This window comes from Gavia stellata, unplaced genomic scaffold (assembly GCF_030936135.1).
Source record: "Gavia stellata isolate bGavSte3 unplaced genomic scaffold, bGavSte3.hap2 HAP2_SCAFFOLD_324, whole genome shotgun sequence".
NCBI classification, from domain to species: Eukaryota; Metazoa; Chordata; class Aves; order Gaviiformes; family Gaviidae; genus Gavia; species Gavia stellata.
Window position 1 is genome coordinate 11,516 of NW_026776565.1, and position 20,257 is coordinate 31,772.

Here is a 20,257-nt window from a genome sequence, read left to right on the forward strand (position 1 = left end):
CACTGGGAAGGAACTGGGATGACTGGGGAGGGATTTGGGATGGGGATGAGTCAACTGGGAGGAACTGGGCCAACTGGGAGGAACTGGGAGCACCTTGGAGGAACTGGGAGCACTGGAGAAGAACGGGAGGTGGTGGGACCACCAAGGAAGGACTTGGGTTGGGGCAACTGGGGGGAACTGGGAGAACTGGGAAGGAACTGGGATGACTGGGGAGGGATTTGGGATGGGGATGAGTCAACTGGGAGGAACTGGGCCAACTGGGAGGAACTGGGAGCACCTTGGAGGAACTGGAGCACTGGAGAAGAACGGGAGGTGGTGGGACCACCAAGGAAGGACTTGGGTTGGGGCCAACTGGGGGGAACTGGGAGCACTGGGAAGGAACTGGGATGACTGGGGAGGGATTTGGGATGGGGATGAGTCAACTGGAGGAACTGGGCCAACTGGGAGGAACTGGGAGCACTGGAGAAGAACAGGAGATGGTGGGACCACCAAGGAAGGACTTGGGTTGGGGCCAACTGGGGGGAACTGGGGCGGAACTGGGGCGGAACTGGGAGGGCTGAGCCCCCCGCCCCGCCCAGCGCCGCCATGCCCGACGCGGAGATGGCCGAGTTCGGGGAGGCCGCCCCCTACCTGCGGAAGTCGGAGAAGGAGCGCCTGGCCGCCCAGACCCGCCCCTTCGACCTGAAGAAGGACATCTTCGTCCCCGACGAGAAGGAGGAGTTCGTCAAGGCCACCATCGTCGGCCGCGAGGGCCCCGCCGTCACCGCCCAGACCGAGCACGGCAAGGTGGGGCCGGCCCCCCCCGCACCTAGAACCCGCGGGACACCTAGAACCCGCCCCAGCGTCTCCAGAACCCGAGGGACACCTAGAACCCAGCTCGGTCCCGAGAGCCTGAGGGATGCCCAGACCCCGCCCCAGCTTCTCCAGCACCCGTTGGTCACCCAGATCCCACCCCAGCTTCTCAAGAACCCAAGGGACACCTAGAACCTGCCCCAGCTTCTCCAGCACCCATTGGTCACCCAGATCCCACCCCAGCTTCTCAAGAAACCCAAGGGACACCTAGAACCCGCCCCAGCTTCTCCAGCACCCGTTGGTCACCCAGATCCCACCCCAGCTTCTCAAGAACCCAAGGGACACCTAGAACCTGCCCCAGCTTCTCCAGCACCCATTGGTCACCCAGATCCCACCCCAGCTTCTCAAGAACCCAAGGGACACCTAGAACCCGCCCCAGCTTCTCCAGCACCCATTGGTCACCCAGACCCCACCCCACCTCCTCCAGAACCCACGGGACACCTAGAACCTGCCCCAGCTTCTCCAGCACCCATTGGTCACCCAGATCCCACCCCAGCTTCTCAAGAACCCAAGGGACACCTAGAACCCACCCCAGCTTCTCCAGCACCCATTGGTCACCCAGACCCCACCCCACCTTCTCAAGGACCCAAGGGACACCTAGAACCACATCCCCATCTCAAGAACCCGAGGGACACCCAGACCCTGTCCCAGCTTCTCTAGAACCTGTGGGACGCCTAGAATCCAAGGGACACCTAGAACCCACCCCAGCTTCTCGAGAGCCCAAGGGACACCCAGACCCGTCCCAGCTTCTCCAGCACCCGTTGGTCACCCAGATCCCACCCCACCTCCTCCAGAACCTAAGGGACACCTAGAACCCCACCCCCCCCCCAAGAACCCGAGGGACACCCAGACCCCACCCCAGTTTCTGGTCACCCAGAGCCCACCCCACCTTCTCTAGAACCCGAGGGACACCCAGACCCCCAGCTCCCAGCCCTATGGGAGGGGCCAAGCGGGGCATCTCCCTGCCCGCCCCCCCCGCCCCACGGCGCCCTCCCCTCCTCGAGCAGACGGTGACGGTGAAGGAGGACCAGATCATGCAGCAGAACCCCCCCAAGTTCGACAAGATCGAGGACATGGCCATGTTGACCTTCCTCCACGAGCCCGCCGTCCTCTACAACCTGAGGAGCGCTACGCCGCCTGGATGATCTACGTGAGTCGGGAGCCCCTCAGGTTCTCCAGACCCCACCTGGAACCGGGACACGCCTTCTCCAGACCCCCTGGGCCACCTAGAGCCAACATGTCCTTGCTTCTCTAGACCCCTTGGGCCACCCAGAACTGGGGCGTTCTGTCTCCAGCCCCCTTGGGCCACCACGACCCAAGATGTCCCAGACCCCCTTGGGCCACCTAGAACCTGGATGTCCCTTCTCCAGCCCCCTTGGGGCCACCTAGAGCCACGATGTCCCATCCCTGGACCCCTTGGGCCACCTAGAACCTGGATGCCCCTTCTCGAGCCCCCCTTGGGCCACCTGGAACCGGGATGTCCCCTCCTGGTGGGGTGGCCCTGACCCCCACCCGCCCCTTCTCCAGACTACTCGGGCTCTTCTGCGTCACCGTCAACCCCTACAAGTGGTTGCCCGTCTACAACGCCGAGGTGGTGGCCGCCTACCGGGGCAAGAAGCGGAGCGAAGCTCCGCCCCACATCTTCTCCATCTCCGACAACGCCTACCAGAACATGCTGACGGGTAGGGACCGCCCCCGGGGACCCCCCGACCGCGGTTTTGGGGGGCGGGAGATGACGATGTGGGGCGGGAGGCGGTGGGGGCAGAGCCAAGGTGGGTTCCGACCCTAACGCTCGTCCTCCTCGCCCCACCAGATCGGGGAGAACCAGTCCATCCTCATCACGTGAGTGATACCCCCCCCACCCCGCCAAATAGTGCCTTAGCCCCGCCCACAGCCCTGCCACGCCCACCTGCTGCATAGCCCCTCCCCTATCCCCCACCCCAGAGCCACGCCCACCGGTACGGCCAACCCTTTCTCACCACCTGGGCTTGCCTGGGGAGGTCTGTGGTCCATCTGCTGCGAGCCCCGCCCCCTTCCCGGTGAGGCCCCGCCCCAGCACCATAGCCCCGCCCCCCCAGCACCTAGGCCTCGCTCTCATTGGCTGCCCCCAGCGGAGAATCCGGGGCGGGGAAGACGGTCAACACCAAGAGGGTCATCCAGTACTTCGCTGTCATCGCCGCCATCGGCGACCGCGGCAAGAAGGAGACGGGGGCCCCGGGAAAGGTGAGGGGGCCGGGGGGGACACGCCCTGGGGGGGGCACCGCTCTTCCACCCAACCACTGACCCACCCAACTACCCAACCACCCAACCGCCCAACCATGCACCCAACCACCCACCCAACCACCCACCCAACCACTGACCCAGCCACCCAGCCACCCACCCAACCACTCAACCACCCAACCACCCACCCAACCACCCAACCGCCCAACCACCCAACCACCCACCCAACCACCCAACCACCCACCCAACCACCCACCCAACCACCCACCCAACCAACCAACCACCACCACCCACCACCCAACCAACCACCCAACCACCCACCCAACCACCCACCCCACCCACCCACCCACCCAACCACCCACCCAACCACTGACCCACCCACCCAACCACCCACCCAACCGCCCAACCACCCACCCAACCACCCACCCAACCAACACCCAGTCAACCAACCACCCACCCACCCAACCACCCAACCGCCCAACGACCCAACCACCCACCCAAACACTGACCCACCCACCCAACCACCCAACCACACAAACACCAACCACCCACCCACCCACCCACCCAACCACCCACCCAACCGCACAATGACCCAACCGCCCAACCAACCACCCACTCAACCAACCACCCACCCAACCAACCACCCACCCAACCACTGACCCACCCACCCAACCACCCACCCACCACCCAACCACCCAACCACCCACCCAACCGCCCAACCAACCACCCACTCAACCAACCACCCACCCAACCAACCACCCACCCAACCAACCACCCAACCAACCACCCAGTCAACCAACCACCCAACCAACCAACCACCCACCCAACCAGTGACCCACCCAACCACCCACCCAACCACCCACCCAACCACCCAACCAACCACCAACCACCCACCCAACCACCCACCCAACCACTGACCCACCCACCCACCCACCCACCCAACCACCCACCCAACCACTGACCCACCCACCCAACCACCCACCCAACCACCCACCCACCCAACCACCCAACCACCCACCCACCCACATGACCTTCACGGACCCCTCTGCCCACCCACCCCCCCCCTCCACCCCCCCTTGCCCCGCCCCCCCGAGCACTGACCACGCCCAGCCCCGCCCCACACCTTGTCCCGCCCCCCCAGGGCACCCTGGAGGACCAAATCATCCAGGCCAACCCCGCCTTGGAGGCCTTCGGCAACGCCAAGACCGTCCGCAACGACAACTCCTCCCGATTCGTGAGTGCGGGGCGGGGCCGGGGGGCGGGGCCTGCCGGGGGGGGCGGGGCCTGCCGGGGGGGGCGGGGCCTGCCGGGGGGGGCGGCCGCCTCCGCCTCACGCCGCCGCTCTCCCAGGGGAAGTTCATCCGGATCCATTTCGGGGCCACCGGGAAGTTGGCGTCGGCCGACATCGAGACCTGTGAGTGGGGGGGGAGGGCTCCAGCGGGGGGGGGGGGGTGTCCACCCGCCCCGCCCCCGGCCCCGCCCCCCACCCCCCCCCCACCCCACCTGCCATCCGACCCTCCCCCGCCACCCCTTGGGCCCTCCGCCCCCCTCCTGTCCTCACCCGTCTCCCCACGTCTCCGTCTCCCACGTCTCCGTCTCCCCACGTCTCCGTCTCCTCATCCATCTCCTGTCTCCATCTCCCCACGTCTCGATCCATCGCCCCACGTCTCCATCTCCCCATGTCTCCATCCATCTCCTGTCTCCATCTCCTCATCCATCGCCCCACGTCTCCATCTCCCCACGTCTCCATCCATCTCCTCATCCATCGCCCCACGTCTCCATCCATCTCCCCATGTCTCCATCTCCCCACATCTCCATCAATCTCCTGTCTCCATCTCCCCACATCTCCATCTCCCCACGTCTCCATCTCCTGTCTCCATCTCCCCATGTCTCAATCCATCGCCCCACGTCTCCATCTCCCCACGTCTCCGTCCATCTCCTGTCTCCATCTCCTCATCCATCGCCCCACGTCTCCATCTCCCATGTCTCCATCCATCTCCTGTCTCCATCTCCTCATCCATCGCCCCACGTCTCCATCTCCCCACGTCTCCATCCATCTCCTCATCCATCGCCCCACGTCTCCATCCATCTCCCCATGTCTCCATCTCCCCACATCTCCATCAATCTCCTGTCTCCATCTCCCACATCTCCATCTCCCCACGTCTCCATCTCCTGTCTCCATCTCCCCATGTCTCAATCCATCGCCCCACGTCTCCATCTCCCCACGTCTCCGTCCATCTCCTGTCTCCATCTCCTCATCCATCGCCCCACGTCTCCATCACCCATGTCTCCATCGCCCCACGTCTCCATCTCCTGTCTCCATCTCCCCATGTCTCCATCCATCTCCTGTCTCCATCTCCTCATCCATCGCCCCACGTCTCCATCTCCTGTCTCCATCTCCCCATGTCTCCATCTCCCACGTCTCCATCTCCTGTCTCCATCTCCTCATCCATCTCCCCATGTCTTCATCTTCCCACGTCTCCATCTCCCACGTCTCCATTCATCTCCACGCCCATCTCCTCATCCCACATCCATCTGACCCTCTATGTCCATCTCCTCATCCTCCATCTCATCATCCTCCATCTCCCCACCCCAACCTCCATCTCCCCATCCCAACTTCCATCATCTCATCCCAACCTCCATCTCCCCACCCCAACCTCCCCCTCCTCTCCCTCCCAGACCTCCTGGAGAAGTCCCGCGTCATCTTCCAGCTGAAGGCCGAGAGGAACTACCACATCTACTACCAGATCCTCTCCAACAAGAAGCCGGAGCTGCTGGTGAGTCCCCCTCCCGCCCCGCCCGTGGCTGCCTGACCCCGCCCCTTTTCCCGCCCCGCCCGTGGCCACCTGACCCCGCCCCTTTTCCCGCCCCCCTCTCCCAACCCCGTCTTCTCCTCGCAGACATGATGCTGGTGACCAACAACCCCTACGACTACGCCTTCATCTCCCAAGGAGAGACCACGGTGCCGTCCATCGACGACGGGGAGGAGCTCCTGGCCACGGACGTGAGCTGTGGGGCCACCAGGCGGTGGGTGGGGGCGCACCGGGGAGACCCCTGACCCACGGTTTTGCCCCACAGAGCGCTTTCGACCGTCCTGGGCTTCACCGCCGAGGAGAAGAACTCATCTACAAGCTGACGGGCGCCATCATGCACTTCGGCAACATGAAGTTCAAGCAGAAGCAACGGGAGGAGCAGGCGGAGCCGGACGGCACCGAAGGTGGGGTCCAACCGGGCGGTGAAGGGGGCGGGAAGGGTGGTGGTGGGGCGGTGAAGCCGCCGGTTCCCCGGCGTCACCTCTTCTCCTCCCGCTCCTCAGAGGCGGACAAGTCGGCCTATCTGATGGGCTGAACTCGGCCGACCTCCTCAAGGGGCTGTGCCACCCCCGGGTGAAGGTGGGCAACGAGTACGTCACCAAGGGGCAGAACGTCCAACAGGTGAGGAGGACGTCCCCAAAACCTCCTCATTCCGCCGGCGGCACACAAGGAAACCACCCGGAGCCGCCCCGCCCCTCTCACCGGCGGGACATCCCTCCCCCCAGGTGATTTACGCCGTCGGGGGCCTTGGCCAAGGCCGTCTACGAGAAGATGTTCAACTGGATGGTGACCCGCATCAACAACTCGCTGGGAGACCAAGCAGCCCCGTCAGTACTTCATCGGCGTGCTGGACATCGCCGGCTTCGAGATCTTCGACGTGAGGCCCGCTTGACCCCGTTGTCTTGGCCCCGTTGGGTGTCGGGTTGACTCGTTGACCCCGTTGGGCGTTGCGTTGACCCCGTTCCACGTTCGGTTGACCCTGTCGATACCATTGGGCGTTGCGTTGACACTCTTGGGTGTCGAGTTGACCCCGTTGATCCCGTTGGGCATTGCGTTGACCACATTGGATGTTCAATTGACCCCGTTGGTCCCACTGGGTGTTCTGTTGACCCCGTTGGGTGTTGAGTTGACCCCATTGACCCCATTAGGCGTTGTGTTGACCCCATTCTATGTTCTGTTGACCCCATTGATCCCATTGGGCGTTCTGTTGACCCCATTGGTGTTCTGTTGACCCCATTGACCCCACTGGGTGTTCTCTTGACCCTGTTGGGTGTTGGTTGACCCCGTTGGTCCCATTGGGCATTCTGTTGACCCCATTGGGCATTCTCTTGACCCATTGGGTGTTCTGTTGACCCCGTTGATCCCATTGGGCATTCTCTTGACCCCATTGGGTGTTCTGTTGACCCCGTTGACCCCATTGGATGTTCAGTTGACCCCGCCGGCCGTGCCGTTGACCCCGCCGGCCGTCCCGCTCTCCCTCCCCAGTTCAACAGCTTCGAGCAGCTCTGCATCAACTTCACCAACGAGAAGCTGCAGCAGTTCTTCAACCACCACATGTTCGTGCTGGAGCAGGAGGAGTACAAGAAGGAGGGGATCGAGTGGGAGTTCATCGACTTCGGCATGGACCTCCAGGCCTGCATCGACCTCATCGAGAAGGTGCCGCCTCCCCCGGGGGCCGCGGGGGCTCCGGAGAAGGATCCTCCCACCCGGAGCGCGCCGGGGCTCGCGCCCGGTGTCCTCCGCGGCCAACGAGGTCTTCTCCTCCCCAGCCCATGGGGATCATGTCCATCCTGGAGGAGGAGTGCATGTTCCCCAAGGCCACGGACATGACCTTCAAGGCCAAGCTCTTCGATAATCACCTGGGCAAGTCGGCCAACTTCGGGAAGCCCCGAAACATCAAGGGGAAGCCGGAGGCCCACTTCGCCCTCATCCACTACGCCGGCACGGTGGACTACAACATCATCGGGTGGCTGCAGAAGAACAAAGACCCCCTCAACGAGACGGTGGTGGGGCTCTACCAGAAGTCGGCCCTCAAGCTCTTGGCCAACCTCTTCGCCAACTACGCCGGGGCGGATGCGCGTAAGGGGCACCCCCTTCCCGAGGGTCCGGGGTTCTCCCCACCCCACCCTTGACCCGTTCCATCCTTTCTTCTTCTCCGACAGCCGTGGAGAAGGGGAAAGGGGCCAAGAAGAAAGGTTCCTCCTTCCAGACGGTCTCCGCCCTGCACCGGGTGAGGGTCCGGGGTTTACACGGTGGACCCCAGGGGGTGGTAACCCGTGGTGGGGCAGGTGGGGGTCTTCATTCCCTCCGTCATCTCCTCCTCCATCCCCCAGGAGAACCTCAACAAGCTGATGACCAACCTGCGGTCCACCCACCCCCACTTCGTCCGCTGCATCATCCCCAACGAGACCAAGTCTCCCCGGTGAGCCGATCCCCAGGGGTCGATCCGAGGGGGTGGGGTCCAAACCCCGGGAGGGCGGTGGTCCCCGGCTGATGGCGGCGGTGGGGAGCAGCGCCGTGGGGCAGGCCTTGACCCGCCGGTCGTGCTGACCCACCCTCCAGGCGTGATGGACAACCCCCTGGTGATGCACCAGCTCCGCTGCAACGGGGTGCTGGAGGGCATCCGCATCTGCCGCAAGGGCTTCCCCAACCGCATCCTCTACGGGGACTTCCGCCAGCGGTAGGCGGGGAGGGAGGGGAAGGGGCGGGCAGGGGGCGGGCAACCCCGGCGGGGCTGACCCTGGGGCGGCCCCTCCCCTCCGGCCCCCAGCTACCGCATCCTCAACCCGGCGGCCATCCCCGAGGGGCAGTTCATCGACAGCCGCAAGGGCGCCGAGAAGCTCCTGGGCTCCCTCGACATCGACCACAACCAGTACAAGTTCGGGCACACCAAGGTGAGGGCGCGGCGTCTCCTCCTGCTCCCGCCGCCCGCGCGTCCGTCCTTCCCGCCGCCCCTCCTCACCCACCTCCTTCCTCCCCCAGGTCTTCTTCAAGGCCGGGCTGCTGGGCTGCTGGAGGAGATGCGGGACGAGCGCCTGGCCCGGATCATGACCCGCTTGCAGGCCCAAGCCCGCGGTTTCCTCTCCCGGCAGGAGTTCAAGAAGATCCTGGAGCGCCGGTGGGTGGTGGGGTGGAGGTGGTGGTGGGTCCACGTGGGGGCGGAGGCCCCTGGTGACCCACATCTTGCTGTGCCCCCATCCAGGGACTCGCTGCTGGTGATCCAGTGGAACATCCGGGCCTTCATGGGGGTGAAGAACTGGCCCTGGATGAAGCTCTACTTCAAGATCAGCCCTTGCTGAAGAGCGCCGAGACCGAGAAGGAGATGCAGGTGGGGCAGGGACGGAGAGGATGGGCCGGATGGCGGGTGGGCGGCCGGGGAGACGGAGGGGTACGCGGCAGACGGAGGAAGAGGCGAGACTCACAGGGGACCTTGTGCCTCCCGCAGACCATGAAGGAGGAGTTCGGGCGGCTGAAGGAGGCCCTGGAGAAGTCGGAGGCCCGGCGGAGGAGCTGGAGGAGAAGATGGTCTCCATGCTGCAGGAGAAGAACGACCTCCAGCTCCAAGTGCAGGCCGTGAGTGCCGGAGATGCCCCAGCTCCTCCCTCCTCCGTCCTTCACCCTCCCACCCACTTCCCCCTTCCAGGAGCAAGACAACCTCGCCGACGCGGAGGAGCGCTGCGACCAGCTGATCAAGAACAAGATCCAGCTGGAGGCCAAGGTGAAGGAGCTGACGGAGCGGCTGGAGGACGAGGAGGAGATGAACGCCGAGCTGACGGCCAAGAAGAGGAAGCTGGAGGACGAGTGCTCGGAGCTGAAGAAGGACATCGACGACCTGGAGTTGTCTTTGGCCAAGGTGGAGAAGGAGAAACACGCCACCGAGAACAAGGTGAGGGTGGGGAGAGGCCTCGACCCAAAGCCAATTGACTCAACCCAACCTGAACTGGTTTGAGAAGACCCAAGGCCGGTTGGGTTGGGTGGAGAGGACCCAAGACCAGTTGGGTTGGGTGGAGAAGACCCAAGGCCAGTGGGGTTGGGCGGAGAAGACCCAAGGCCAGTTGGGTTGGGTGGAGAGGACCCAAGACCAGTTGGGTTGGGTGGAGAAGACCCAAGGCCGGTTGGGTTGGGTGGAGAAGACCCAAGGCCGGTTGGGTTGGGTGGAGAGGACCCAAGGCCAGTTGGGTTGGGTGGAGAGGACCCAAGGCCGGTTGGGTTGGGCGGAGAAGACCCAAGGCCGGTGGGGTTGGGCGGAGAAGACCCAAGGCCGGTTGGGTTGGGTGGAGAGGACCCAAGGCCAGTTGGGTTGGGTGGAGAGGACCCAAGGCCGGTTGGGTTGGGCGGAGAAGACCCAAGGCCGGTGGGGTTGGGCGGAGAAGACCCCAAGGCCGGTTGGGTTGGGTGGAGAGGACCCAAGGCCGGTTGGGTTGGGTGGAGAAGACCCAAGGCCAGTTGGGTTGGGTGGAGAGGACCCAAGGCCGGTTGGGTTGGGTGGAGAAGACCCAAGGCCGGTTGGGTTGGGTGGAGAGGACCCAAGGCCAGTTGGGTTCTCCTGCATCTCCAGCTTGACCAAGAGCAAGAGCAACCTCCTGTCTCATGTCCTACCTCTGGCACCGAGCCGGACGTTGCTCCTTCCGCAGGTCAAGAACCTCACGGAGGAGATGGCCGGGCTGGACGAGATCATCGCCAAGCTGACGAAGGAGAAGAAGGCCCTGCAAGAAGCTCACCAGCAAACGCTGGACGACCTGCAGGCGGAGGAAGACAAGGTCAACACCCTGACGAAGGCCAAGGTCAAGCTGGAACAGCAAGTGGACGACGTGAGTGCGGGCCGGTCCCACCACGGGCACTGCCCAGGAGCTTCCTGGGGCGGAGATGGTGCACACCTGAGGTTTCGCCCCGTTTTCTGCCTTCCCACGCAGCTCGAAGGCTCCCTGGAGCAGGAGAAGAAGATCCGGATGGACCTGGAACGGGCCAAGAGGAAGCTGGAAGGCGACTTGAAGCTGACCCAGGAGAACATCATGGACCTGGAGAACGACAAGCAGCAGCTGGAGGAGAGGCTGAAAAAGTAGGGCCGCGCCCACCTCCCCCTCCCACCCTGTCATCCCGCACCCATAATCCCGCCCTCGGCCGAGAACCCGGGAGCGTGACGGGCGGCGTTTCTCCCCCGCGCCCCAGGAAAGACTTTGAGCTCAACGCGCTCAATGCCAGAATCGAGGATGAGCAAGCAGTGGCAGCCCAGCTCCAGAAGAAGCTGAAGGAGCTTCAGGTGAGGTGGGGTTGAGCTCGTGGGGCAACCGGGAGGAGGAGCTGGTCCTCCCCCTTTTCTTCTTCCACCTTTTGAGAAGGACCTAGACCCACGTGCCACCCCCCTGAGGCTGGAGCTCATGGCGTGTCCCTTGATCTAGAACCTCCCTGTCATCCATCTCCTAGAAATGCCCCTGGGCTCCAAAGTTGTCTTCTGGGGTGGGGTGAGCTGAACCGATGGCTCTGGAGGCCTCAAGGCTGGTGGGGTTGCTTGGGTGGGATCAGCTGAGGTGAGGAGACCGGCTGGGGTGGATCACGCCGACTCGGGTGTCCTCGGAGAAGGTTGTGCCGAGCTGTCTGATCCAGGCAGCTCAAGAGTTGGTCGAGCTGAAGGTCCTCAAGACTGGTTGAGTTGAAGAGTCTCCGGGTGATCTGATAGGACGGAGTCTCTCAGGGAAGGTCGGGTTGATCCGGAGAGCTCAAATCTTGACTGGGTTGAGGAGAGACGCATGAGCTCAAAACCGGTTGAGTTTGAAGGGTCTCCAGCCAGTTGAGTTGGGTTGGGTTGGGTTGGAGAGTCTCCAGCTGGTTGGGTTGGACTGAGTTGAGTTGAATGGTCTCCATCTGGTTGGGTTGAGTTGGGTTGAAGAGTCTCCAGCCAGACGGGTGGAGTTGGGCGGATGAGTTGGGTGGAGCCAAGGCCGATGACAGTGTCCCCGTCCCGCCCGCAGGCGCGGATCGAGGAGCTGGAGGAGGAGCTGGAGGCGGAGCGGACAGGCAGGGCCAAGGTGGAGAAGCTGCGCTCGGACCTGTCGCGGGAGCTGGAGGAGATCAGCGAGCGGCTGGAGGAGGCGGGCGGCGCCACCTCGGTGCAGATCGAGCTCAACAAGAAGCGGGAGGCGGAGTTCCAGAGATGCGGCGGGACCTGGAGGAGGCCACGCTGCAGCACGAGGCCACGGCCGCCGCGCTGCGCAAGAAGCACGCCGACAGCGTGGCCGAGCTCAGCGAGCAGCTCGACAACCTGCAGCGCGTCAAGCAGAAGCTGGAGAAGGAGAAGAGCGAGCTCAAGCTGGAGCTGGACGACCTGGGCTCCAACACGGAGCAGCTGATCAAGGCCAAGGTGGGAGACGGGTCTCCGACCACGAAGGGACAACCCTTCCATCGCTCTCCCCGCGTCCTCCTTTCACCTCCCCGCCCTTCCTGCCTCCAGGCCAACCTGGAGAAGATGTGCCGCACCATGGAAGACCAGATGAACGAGCACCGGACCAAGTCCGAGGAGGCTCAACGCATGGTCAACGACCTCACCACCCAACGAGCCAAGCTCCAGACGGAGAACGGTGAGGGCCTTGCTCTTCCCCAACCCAACCGCCCACCCCGTGCCCAGCGGGGCGGCTTTGGGGGTCTCTCCGTCGAGCGATTGTCCCCCTTTCCGCCCCGCAGGTGAGCTCTCCAGGCAGCTGGAGGAGAAGGAAGCCTTCATCAACCAGCTGACGCGAGGGAAACTCACCTACACCCAGCAGCTGGAGGACCTCAAGAGGCAGCTGGAGGAAGAAGCCAAGGTAGGGCTGCGGTGGGGAGGGCGGTGGGGCTGAAGGTTGGGGGGTGAAAGACGCCCCCAAGCTCAAGGGTGAGGTTGGTTTGGGAGTGAGGGGCACAGCCGGAGCCTGCCCCAGCGGCGGGAGAAAACGAGTTGAGGGTCCTCAGGAAGTTTGGTGGGTCTCAGGGTGGTTGAGTAGGGTTGGTTGGTAGCAAGGAGGGTGGTTGGGTTGGACTAGAGGAGGTTGGGTTGGTCTTGAGGAAGTTGGGTTGGTCTAGAAGAGGTCCAAGGAAGGTTGGGTTGGTCTTGAGGAGGTTGGGTTACTCTAGAGGAGGTTGGGTTGGTCTTGAGGAGGTTGGGTTGGTCTAGAGAAGGTTGGGTTGGTCTTGAGGAGGTCGGGTTGGTCTTGAGGAGGTCCAAGGAAGGTTGGCTTGGTCTAGAGGAGGTCGGGTTGGTCTAGAGGAGGTCCAAGGAAGGTTGGGTTGCTCTAGAGGAGGTTGGGTCGGTCTTGAGGAGGTCCAAGGAAGGTTGGGTTGGTCTTGAGGAGGTTGGGTTGGTCTTGAGGAGGTTGGGTTGGTCTTGAGGAGGTCCAAGGAAGGTTGGGTTGGTCTTGACGAGGTTGGGTTGGTCTTGAGGAGGTTGGGTTGGTCTAGAGGAGGTCCAAGGAAGGTTGGGTTGGTCTTGACGAGGTTGGGTTGGTCTTGAGGAGGTTGGGTTGGTCTTGAGGAGGTCCAAGGAAGGTTGGGTTGGTCTTGACGAGGTTGGGTTGGTCTTGAGGAGGTTGGGTTGGTCTAGAGGAGGTCCAAGGAAGGTTCGGTCGGTCTTGAGGAGGTTGGGTTGGTCTTGAGGAGGTCCAAGGAAGGTTGGGTTGCTCTAGAGGAGGTTGGGTTGATCTTGAGGAGGTTGGGTTGGTCTAGAGAAGGTTGGGTTGCTCTAGAGGAGGCTGGGTTGGTCTTGAGGAGGTTGGGTTGGTCTAGAGGAGGTCCAAGGAAGGTTGGGTTGCTCTAGAGGAGGTTGGGTCGGTCTTGAGGAGGTCCAAGGAAGGTTGGGTTGCTCTAGAGGAGGTTGGGTTGCTCTGCGGAAGGTCTGGTTGGGCTGGGGCGATCAAGACCGGCTCATACTGCATTGGAGAACCCCCAGACGGCTCCGGGTGACACGGACCCCCCGGTGCCACCTTCTCCTCGCCCCCCCCAGGCCAAGAACGCGCTGGCCCACGCCCTGCAGTCGGCCCGGCACGACTGCGACCTGCTGCGGGAGCAGTACGAGGAGGAGACGGAGGCCAAGGCCGAGCTCCAGCGGTCGCTCTCCAAGGCCAACTCCGAGGTGGCGCAGTGGAGGACCAAGTACGAGACGGACGCCATCCAGCGCACCGAGGAGCTGGAGGAGGCCAAGTGAGTCGTCTCCCCAGGGAGGCCGGGGCTCTCCCACGGCTGGTGGGACCCCCGCGGCCTTGCCGCTCCCCACCTCCCACCCAGGACGGTGGCCTTCCTCACGCTTGCTAGAGCTAGAGCCCCGTTTGGGGACCTAGAACCTGCGTTGAGTAACCTAGACCCTCCGGAGCGCTACTACCGTCTCGCCCTCAAACGCCTCTGTCTTGGGGGCGACCCACGGACGCGGGGGCTGCCGGGTCAGACGTCGTTCCCCCACGTGCGGCAGGAAGAAGCGGCTGGCCCAGCGGCTGCAGGAGGCCGAGGAGGCGGTGGAGGCGGTCAACGCCAAGTGCTCCTCCCTGGAGAAGACCAAGCACCGGCTGCAGAACGAGATCGAGGACCTGATGGCGGACCTGGAGCGGTCGAACGCGGCCGCGCCGCCCTGGACAAGAAGCAGAGGAACTTCGACAAGGTGGGCGGGCGGGCGGGCAGGGGAGGGGAGGGAGGGGGCCGCGCGGAGCGGGGTGACTGCTGCCCCGGCCCCAGTCTTGTCCGAGTGGAAGCAGAAGTTCGAGGAGTCGCAGACGGAGCTGGAGGCGTCGCAGAAGGAGGCCAGGTCCCTCAGCACCGAGCTCTTCAAGCTGAAGAACGCCTACGAGGAGTCGCTCGAGCACCTGGAGACCTTCAAGAGGGAGACCAAGAACCTGCAAGGTGAGGCCGGGGGCCTCCCCCGCCCGCCCCGCGGCTCCCCGCCCCCCGCCGCGGGGCCTGAGGGACTCGCGCCCGCGCAGAGGAGATCGCGGACCTGACGGAGCAGCTGGGCGCCGGCCACAAGACCGTCCACGAGCTGGAGAAGGTCCGGAAGCAGCTGGACGCCGAGAAGCTGGAGCTGCAAGCCGCGCTGGAGGAGGCCGAGGTGAGCCGGGGCGCGGCCCCACGCGGCCCCGCCTTCTCCCGGCCCCCGCCGGGGGCCTCAGCGTCCCCTCCGTCCCCCCCAGGCCTCTCTGGAGCACGAGGAGGGGAAGATCCTGCGGGCCCAGCTGGAGTTCAACCAGGTCAAGGCGGACTACGAGCGCAAGCTGGCCGAGAAGGAGGAGGAGACGGAGCAGGCCAAGCGCAACCACCTGCGGGTGGTGGACTCGCTGCAGACCTCGCTGGACGCCGAGACCCGGAGCCGCAACGAGGCCCTGCGGCTGAAGAAGAAGATGGAGGGCGACCTCAACGAGATGGAGATCCAGCTCAGCCACGCCAACCGGGCGGCGGCCGAGGCCCAGAAGCAAGTCAAGACCTTGCAGGGCTGCCTCAAGGTACCCGCCGGGGCTCCGCCCCGCCAGAGGCCGGGGGGTGGCCGTGCCCACCGCCCCGCGGTGGCCGTCGGGTGGGCGCCCGCCCCCTTCCCCGCCCTCCCCGCTCGCCCTCTGCCCCCCGCGCTGCCCCGCAGGACACCCAGCTGCAGCTGGACGACGTGGCGCGGGCCAACGAGGACCTGAAGGAGAACGTCGCCCTCGTGGAGCGCAGGACCAACCTGCTGCAGTCGGAGCTGGAGGAGCTGCGGGCGGTGGTGGAGCAGAGCGAGAGGGCCCGCAAGTTGGCCGAGCAGGAGCTGCTCGAGGCCAGCGAGAGGGTCCAGCTCCTCCACTCGCAGGTGAGGCCGCGCGTCCCGCCCCGGGGAGAGCTCGCCTCCGCCGCCGCCGCCGGGAGAGGCGGCGGGACGGAGCCGCCGGGGATCTCCTCCCTGCGGAGCCCGCGGAGGCGGCGGGAGGGCTCGCGGGGAGGAGGAAGGCCCCACGGCCGCCTCCCGAGACCCCGCCTCCCTCCCCAGAACACCAGCCTCATCAACCAGAAGAAGAAGATGGAGGCCGACGTCTCCCAGCTGCAGGCGGAGGTGGAAGAGGCCGTCCAGGAGTGCCGGAACGCCGAGGAGAAGGCCAAGAAGGCCATCACCGACGTGAGTGCCGCGGCGGGAGCGGCAGCCGGGGCGCCTTCCGCCGGCGGCGGCGGGCGCAGAGCCGGCCGGGGCCGCCCTCCGGCGCTGAGGGCTCCTCTCCTGGGGCAGGCGGCCATGATGGCGGAGGAGCTGAAGAAGGAGCAGGACACCAGCGCCCACCTGGAGCGGATGAAGAAGAACATGGAGCAGACCATCAAGGACCTGCAGCTGCGGCTGGACGAGGCCGAGCAGCTGGCCCTCAAGGGGGGCAAGAAGCAGCTGCAGAAGCTGGAGGCCCGCGTGCGGGAGCTGGAGAACGAGCTGGAGGCCGAGCAGAAGCGCAACGCGAGAGCGTCAAGGGCCTCCGCAAGTCCGAGCGGCGCGTCAAGGAGCTCAGCTACCAGGTGGGGCGGCCGCAGCCCGGCCCCGCTTCGTCCGGAGCCGGGGCGCGGCCTCGAAGTCGGCAGAGCCGGGGGCCACGGGGACGGGGGTGACCCAGGAGGTTGACCTGGTGGCCACGGGGACGGGGGTGACCCAGAGGGTTGACTTGGTGGCCATGGGGACAGGGGTGACCAAGAGGTTGACCTGGTGGCCATGGGGACAAGGATGATGCACAGGTTGACCTGGTGGCCATGGGGCCGTGAGTGACCCAAGGGGTTGACTTGGTGGCCACGGGGACAGGGGTGAGCCACAGGTTGACTTGGTGGCCACGGGGACAGGGGTGACCCAGGAGGTTGACCTGGTGGCCACAGGGACGGGGGTGACCCACAGGTTGACCTGGTGGCCATGGGGACGTGGGTGACCCAGAGGGTTGACTTGGTGGCCACGGGGACAGGGGTGACCCACAGGTTGACCTGGTGGCCACGGGGATGGGGGTGACCCAGAGGGTTGACTTGGTGGCCATGGGGACAGGGGTGACCCAGGAGGTTGACCTGGTGGCCACAGGGACAGGGGTGACCAAGAGGGTTGACCTGGTGGCCACGGGGCCGTGAGTGACCCAAGGGGTTGACTTGGTGGCCACGGGGACAGGGGTGACCCACAGGTTGACTTGGTGGCCACGGGGACAGGGGTGACCCACAGGTTGACCTGGTGGCCACAGGGACAGGGGTGACCCACAGGTTGACCTGGTGGCCACAGGGACAGGGGTGACCCAGGAGGTTGACCTGGTGGCCACAGGGACAGGGGTGACCCAGGAGGTTGACTTGGTGGCCACAGGGACAGGGGTGACCCAGGAGGTTGACCTGGTGGCCACAGGGACGGGGGTGACCCACAGGTTGACCTGGTGGCCATGGGGACGTGGGTGACCCAGAGGGTTGACTTGGTGGCCACGGGGACAGGGGTGACCCACAGGTTGACCTGGTGGCCACGGGGATGGGGGTGACCCAGAGGGTTGACTTGGTGGCCATGGGGACAGGGGTGACCCAGGAGGTTGACCTGGTGGCCACAGGGACAGGGGTGACCAAGAGGGTTGACCTGGTGGCCACGGGGCCGTGAGTGACCCAAGGGGTTGACTTGGTGGCCACGGGGACAGGGGTGACCCACAGGTTGACTTGGTGGCCACGGGGACAGGGGTGACCCACAGGTTGACCTGGTGGCCACAGGGACAGGGGTGACCCACAGGTTGACCTGGTGGCCACGGGGCCGTGAGTGACCCAAAGGGTTGACCTGGTGGCCACAGGGATGGTGTAGACCCCCAGGTTGACCTGGTGGCCACGGGGACAGGGGTGACCCACAGGTTGACCTGGTGGCCACGGGGACAGGGGTGACCCACAGGTTGACCTGGTGGCCACGGGGACAGTGGTGACCCAGAGGGTTGACCTGGTGGCCATGGGGACAGGGGTGACCCACAGGTTGACCTGGTGGCCATGGGGACAGGGGTGACCCAGGAGGTTGACCTGGTGGCCACAGGGACAGAGGTGACCCAGGAGGTTGACTTGGTGGCCACAGGGACAGGGGTGACCCAGGAGGTTGACCTGGTGGCCACAGGGACAGGGGTGACCAAGAGGGTTGACCTGGTGGCCACGGGGCCGTGAGTGACCCAAGGGGTTGACTTGGTGGCCACGGGGACAGGGGTGACCCACAGGTTGACTTGGTGGCCACGGGGACAGGGGTGACCCACAGGTTGACCTGGTGGCCACAGGGACAGGGGTGACCCACAGGTTGATTGGTGGCCACGGGGACAGGGGTGACCCACAGGTTGACCTGGTGGCCACAGGGACAGGGGTGACCCACAGGTTGACCTGGTGGCCACGGGGACAGGGGTGACCCAAAGGGTTGACCTGGTGGCCACAGGGATGGCGTGACCCAGGTTGACCTGGTGGCCACAGGGACAGGGGGTGACCCAGGAGGTTGACCTGGTGGCCACAGGGACAGGGGTGACCCAGGAGGTTGACTTGGTGGCCACAGGGACAGGGGGTGACCCAGGAGGTTGACCTGGTGGCCACAGGGACGGGGGTGACCCACAGGTTGACCTGGTGGCCATGGGGACGTGGGTGACCCAGAGGGTTGACTTGGTGGCCACGGGGACAGGGGTGACCCACAGGTTGACCTGGTGGCCACGGGGGATGGGGGTGACCCAGAGGGTTGACTTGGTGGCCATGGGGACAGGGGGTGACCCAGGAGGTTGACCTGGTGGCCACAGGGACAGAGGGGTGACCAAGAGGGTTGACCTGGTGGCCACGGGGCCGTGGAGTGACCCCAAGGGGTTGACTTGGTGGCCACGGGGACAGGGGTGACCCAGCAGGTTGACTTGGTGGCCACGGGGACAGAGGTGACCCACAGGTTGACCTGGTGGCCACAGGGACAGGGGTGACCCACAGGTTGACCTGGTGGCCACGGGGACAGGGGTGACCCAAAGGGTTTGACCTGGTTGGCCACAGGGATGGTGTGACCCCAGGTTGACCTGGTGGCCACGGGGGACAGGTGGTGACTCCACAGGTTGACCTGGTGGCCACGGGGACAGGGGTGACCCACAGGTTGACCTGGTGGCCACAGGGAGAAGGGTGACCAAGAAGGTTGACCTGGGTGGCCACAGGGACAGGGGGTGACCCACAGGTTGACCTGGTGGCCATGGGGACAGGGGTGACCCAGGAGGTTGACCTGGTGGCCACAGGGACAGAGGTGACCCAGGAGGTTGACTTGGTGGCCACAGGGGACAGGGGTGACCCAGGAGGTTGACCTGGTGGCCACAGGGCCGTGGGTGGCCCAAGGGGGTGACCTGGCGGCACAGCTCTCCCCCCACTGCCGGGGGGCTGACCCACAGCGGGGCGGGTCCGGTCCTGCCCCACACGTCTCTCCCCACAGGCGGAGGAGGACCGCAAGAACCTGCTGCGGCTGCAGGAGCTGGTGGACAAGCTCCAGCTGAAGGTCAAGGCCTACAAAGCGGCAGGCGGAGGAGGCGGTGAGCCGTGGGGCGGCACGGGGCGGGGCGCTTGGGGGGCAAGCCCCACTGAGGCCGTGTCCCTCCCTCCCTCTGTCCCCCCCCAGGAGGAACAGGCCAACACCAACCTGGCCAAGTTCCGCAAGGCGCAGCACGAGCTGGACGAGGCGGAGGAGCGCGCCGACATGGCCGAGAGTCCCAGGTCAACAAGCTGCGGGCCAAGAGCCGCGACATGGGCGCCAAGGTGGGACTCCCCCCGCCCCACGGCCGCCCCACGGCCGCCCCACGGCTGCCCCACGGGCCGCCCCACTCAGCGCGGCTCACGCACCCGGTCTTCTCTTCCTCCAGCAGAAGGGACTCAACGAGGAGTGACGCTCCGGACCCCCAAACCGCCCCCCTGGACCCCCAACTGTGCCCCACACACCGCCCTCCCCCAGCCCCCCAACTGCAGTGGGTCAATAAAAGGCATCGAGCAGCAGCGGATTGTGTGGGGCTGTGTCGTGGGGGGCGGGGGGTGCCCCACGGCGTGCCGCCAACGGCCCCACGGTGCGCAACCACGGGATGGCTGGACCCCACACAAGATGGCCGACCAGCGCCCCACAGCGCAACATGACGTGACCCACAGTGCCCCACAACCTCAATCTGCCCCACAGTGCACCACAACCTGCCTATGGAGCTCTGCAACCTGCCCCTGGTGCACCTCAACCTGCCCCACGGCGCAGCACGACCTGCCCCCCAGGGCCCCACAACCTCAACCTGCCCCACGGCGCAGCACGACCTGCCCCCCAGGGCCCCACAACCTCAACCTGCCCCACGGCACACCTCAGCCACCGCTTGCCCCACCCTGTCCCCACAGCCTCCTGTGGGGAGAGATGCGCCACATCCCCCCACCTCCCCCCACGACCCCCCACCCCTCCCCCA

The 20,257-nt window shown here is 65.3% G+C and overlaps 1 protein-coding gene across 1 annotated transcript; it reads left to right on the forward strand.

The window, feature by feature from the left end:
* The first annotated feature begins 585 nt into the window (after nucleotides 1–585).
* On the forward strand, nucleotides 586–19,708 carry LOC104255027 (myosin-7-like). Its single transcript, XM_059834695.1, is given in 52 exon segments — nucleotides 586–786; nucleotides 1,860–1,971; nucleotides 1,974–2,022; nucleotides 2,380–2,534; nucleotides 2,585–2,592; nucleotides 2,675–2,694; nucleotides 2,964–3,075; nucleotides 4,214–4,306; nucleotides 4,423–4,486; nucleotides 5,752–5,853; nucleotides 5,973–6,076; nucleotides 6,151–6,289; nucleotides 6,389–6,415; nucleotides 6,418–6,506; nucleotides 6,611–6,622; nucleotides 6,624–6,695; nucleotides 6,697–6,762; nucleotides 7,371–7,541; nucleotides 7,655–7,964; nucleotides 8,048–8,115; nucleotides 8,219–8,300; nucleotides 8,442–8,565; nucleotides 8,656–8,779; nucleotides 8,868–8,886; nucleotides 8,889–9,003; nucleotides 9,088–9,170; nucleotides 9,173–9,213; nucleotides 9,331–9,388; nucleotides 9,391–9,458; nucleotides 9,529–9,771; nucleotides 10,520–10,696; nucleotides 10,799–10,944; nucleotides 11,055–11,145; nucleotides 11,855–12,032; nucleotides 12,035–12,243; nucleotides 12,334–12,460; nucleotides 12,564–12,682; nucleotides 13,855–14,051; nucleotides 14,317–14,462; nucleotides 14,465–14,506; nucleotides 14,577–14,741; nucleotides 14,822–14,946; nucleotides 15,029–15,337; nucleotides 15,472–15,675; nucleotides 15,853–15,978; nucleotides 16,087–16,300; nucleotides 16,303–16,361; nucleotides 19,261–19,335; nucleotides 19,337–19,357; nucleotides 19,444–19,527; nucleotides 19,530–19,580; nucleotides 19,688–19,708. Coding segments are annotated over 52 exon segments (5,817 nt in total).
* Nucleotides 19,709–20,257: the final 549 nt, after the last annotated feature.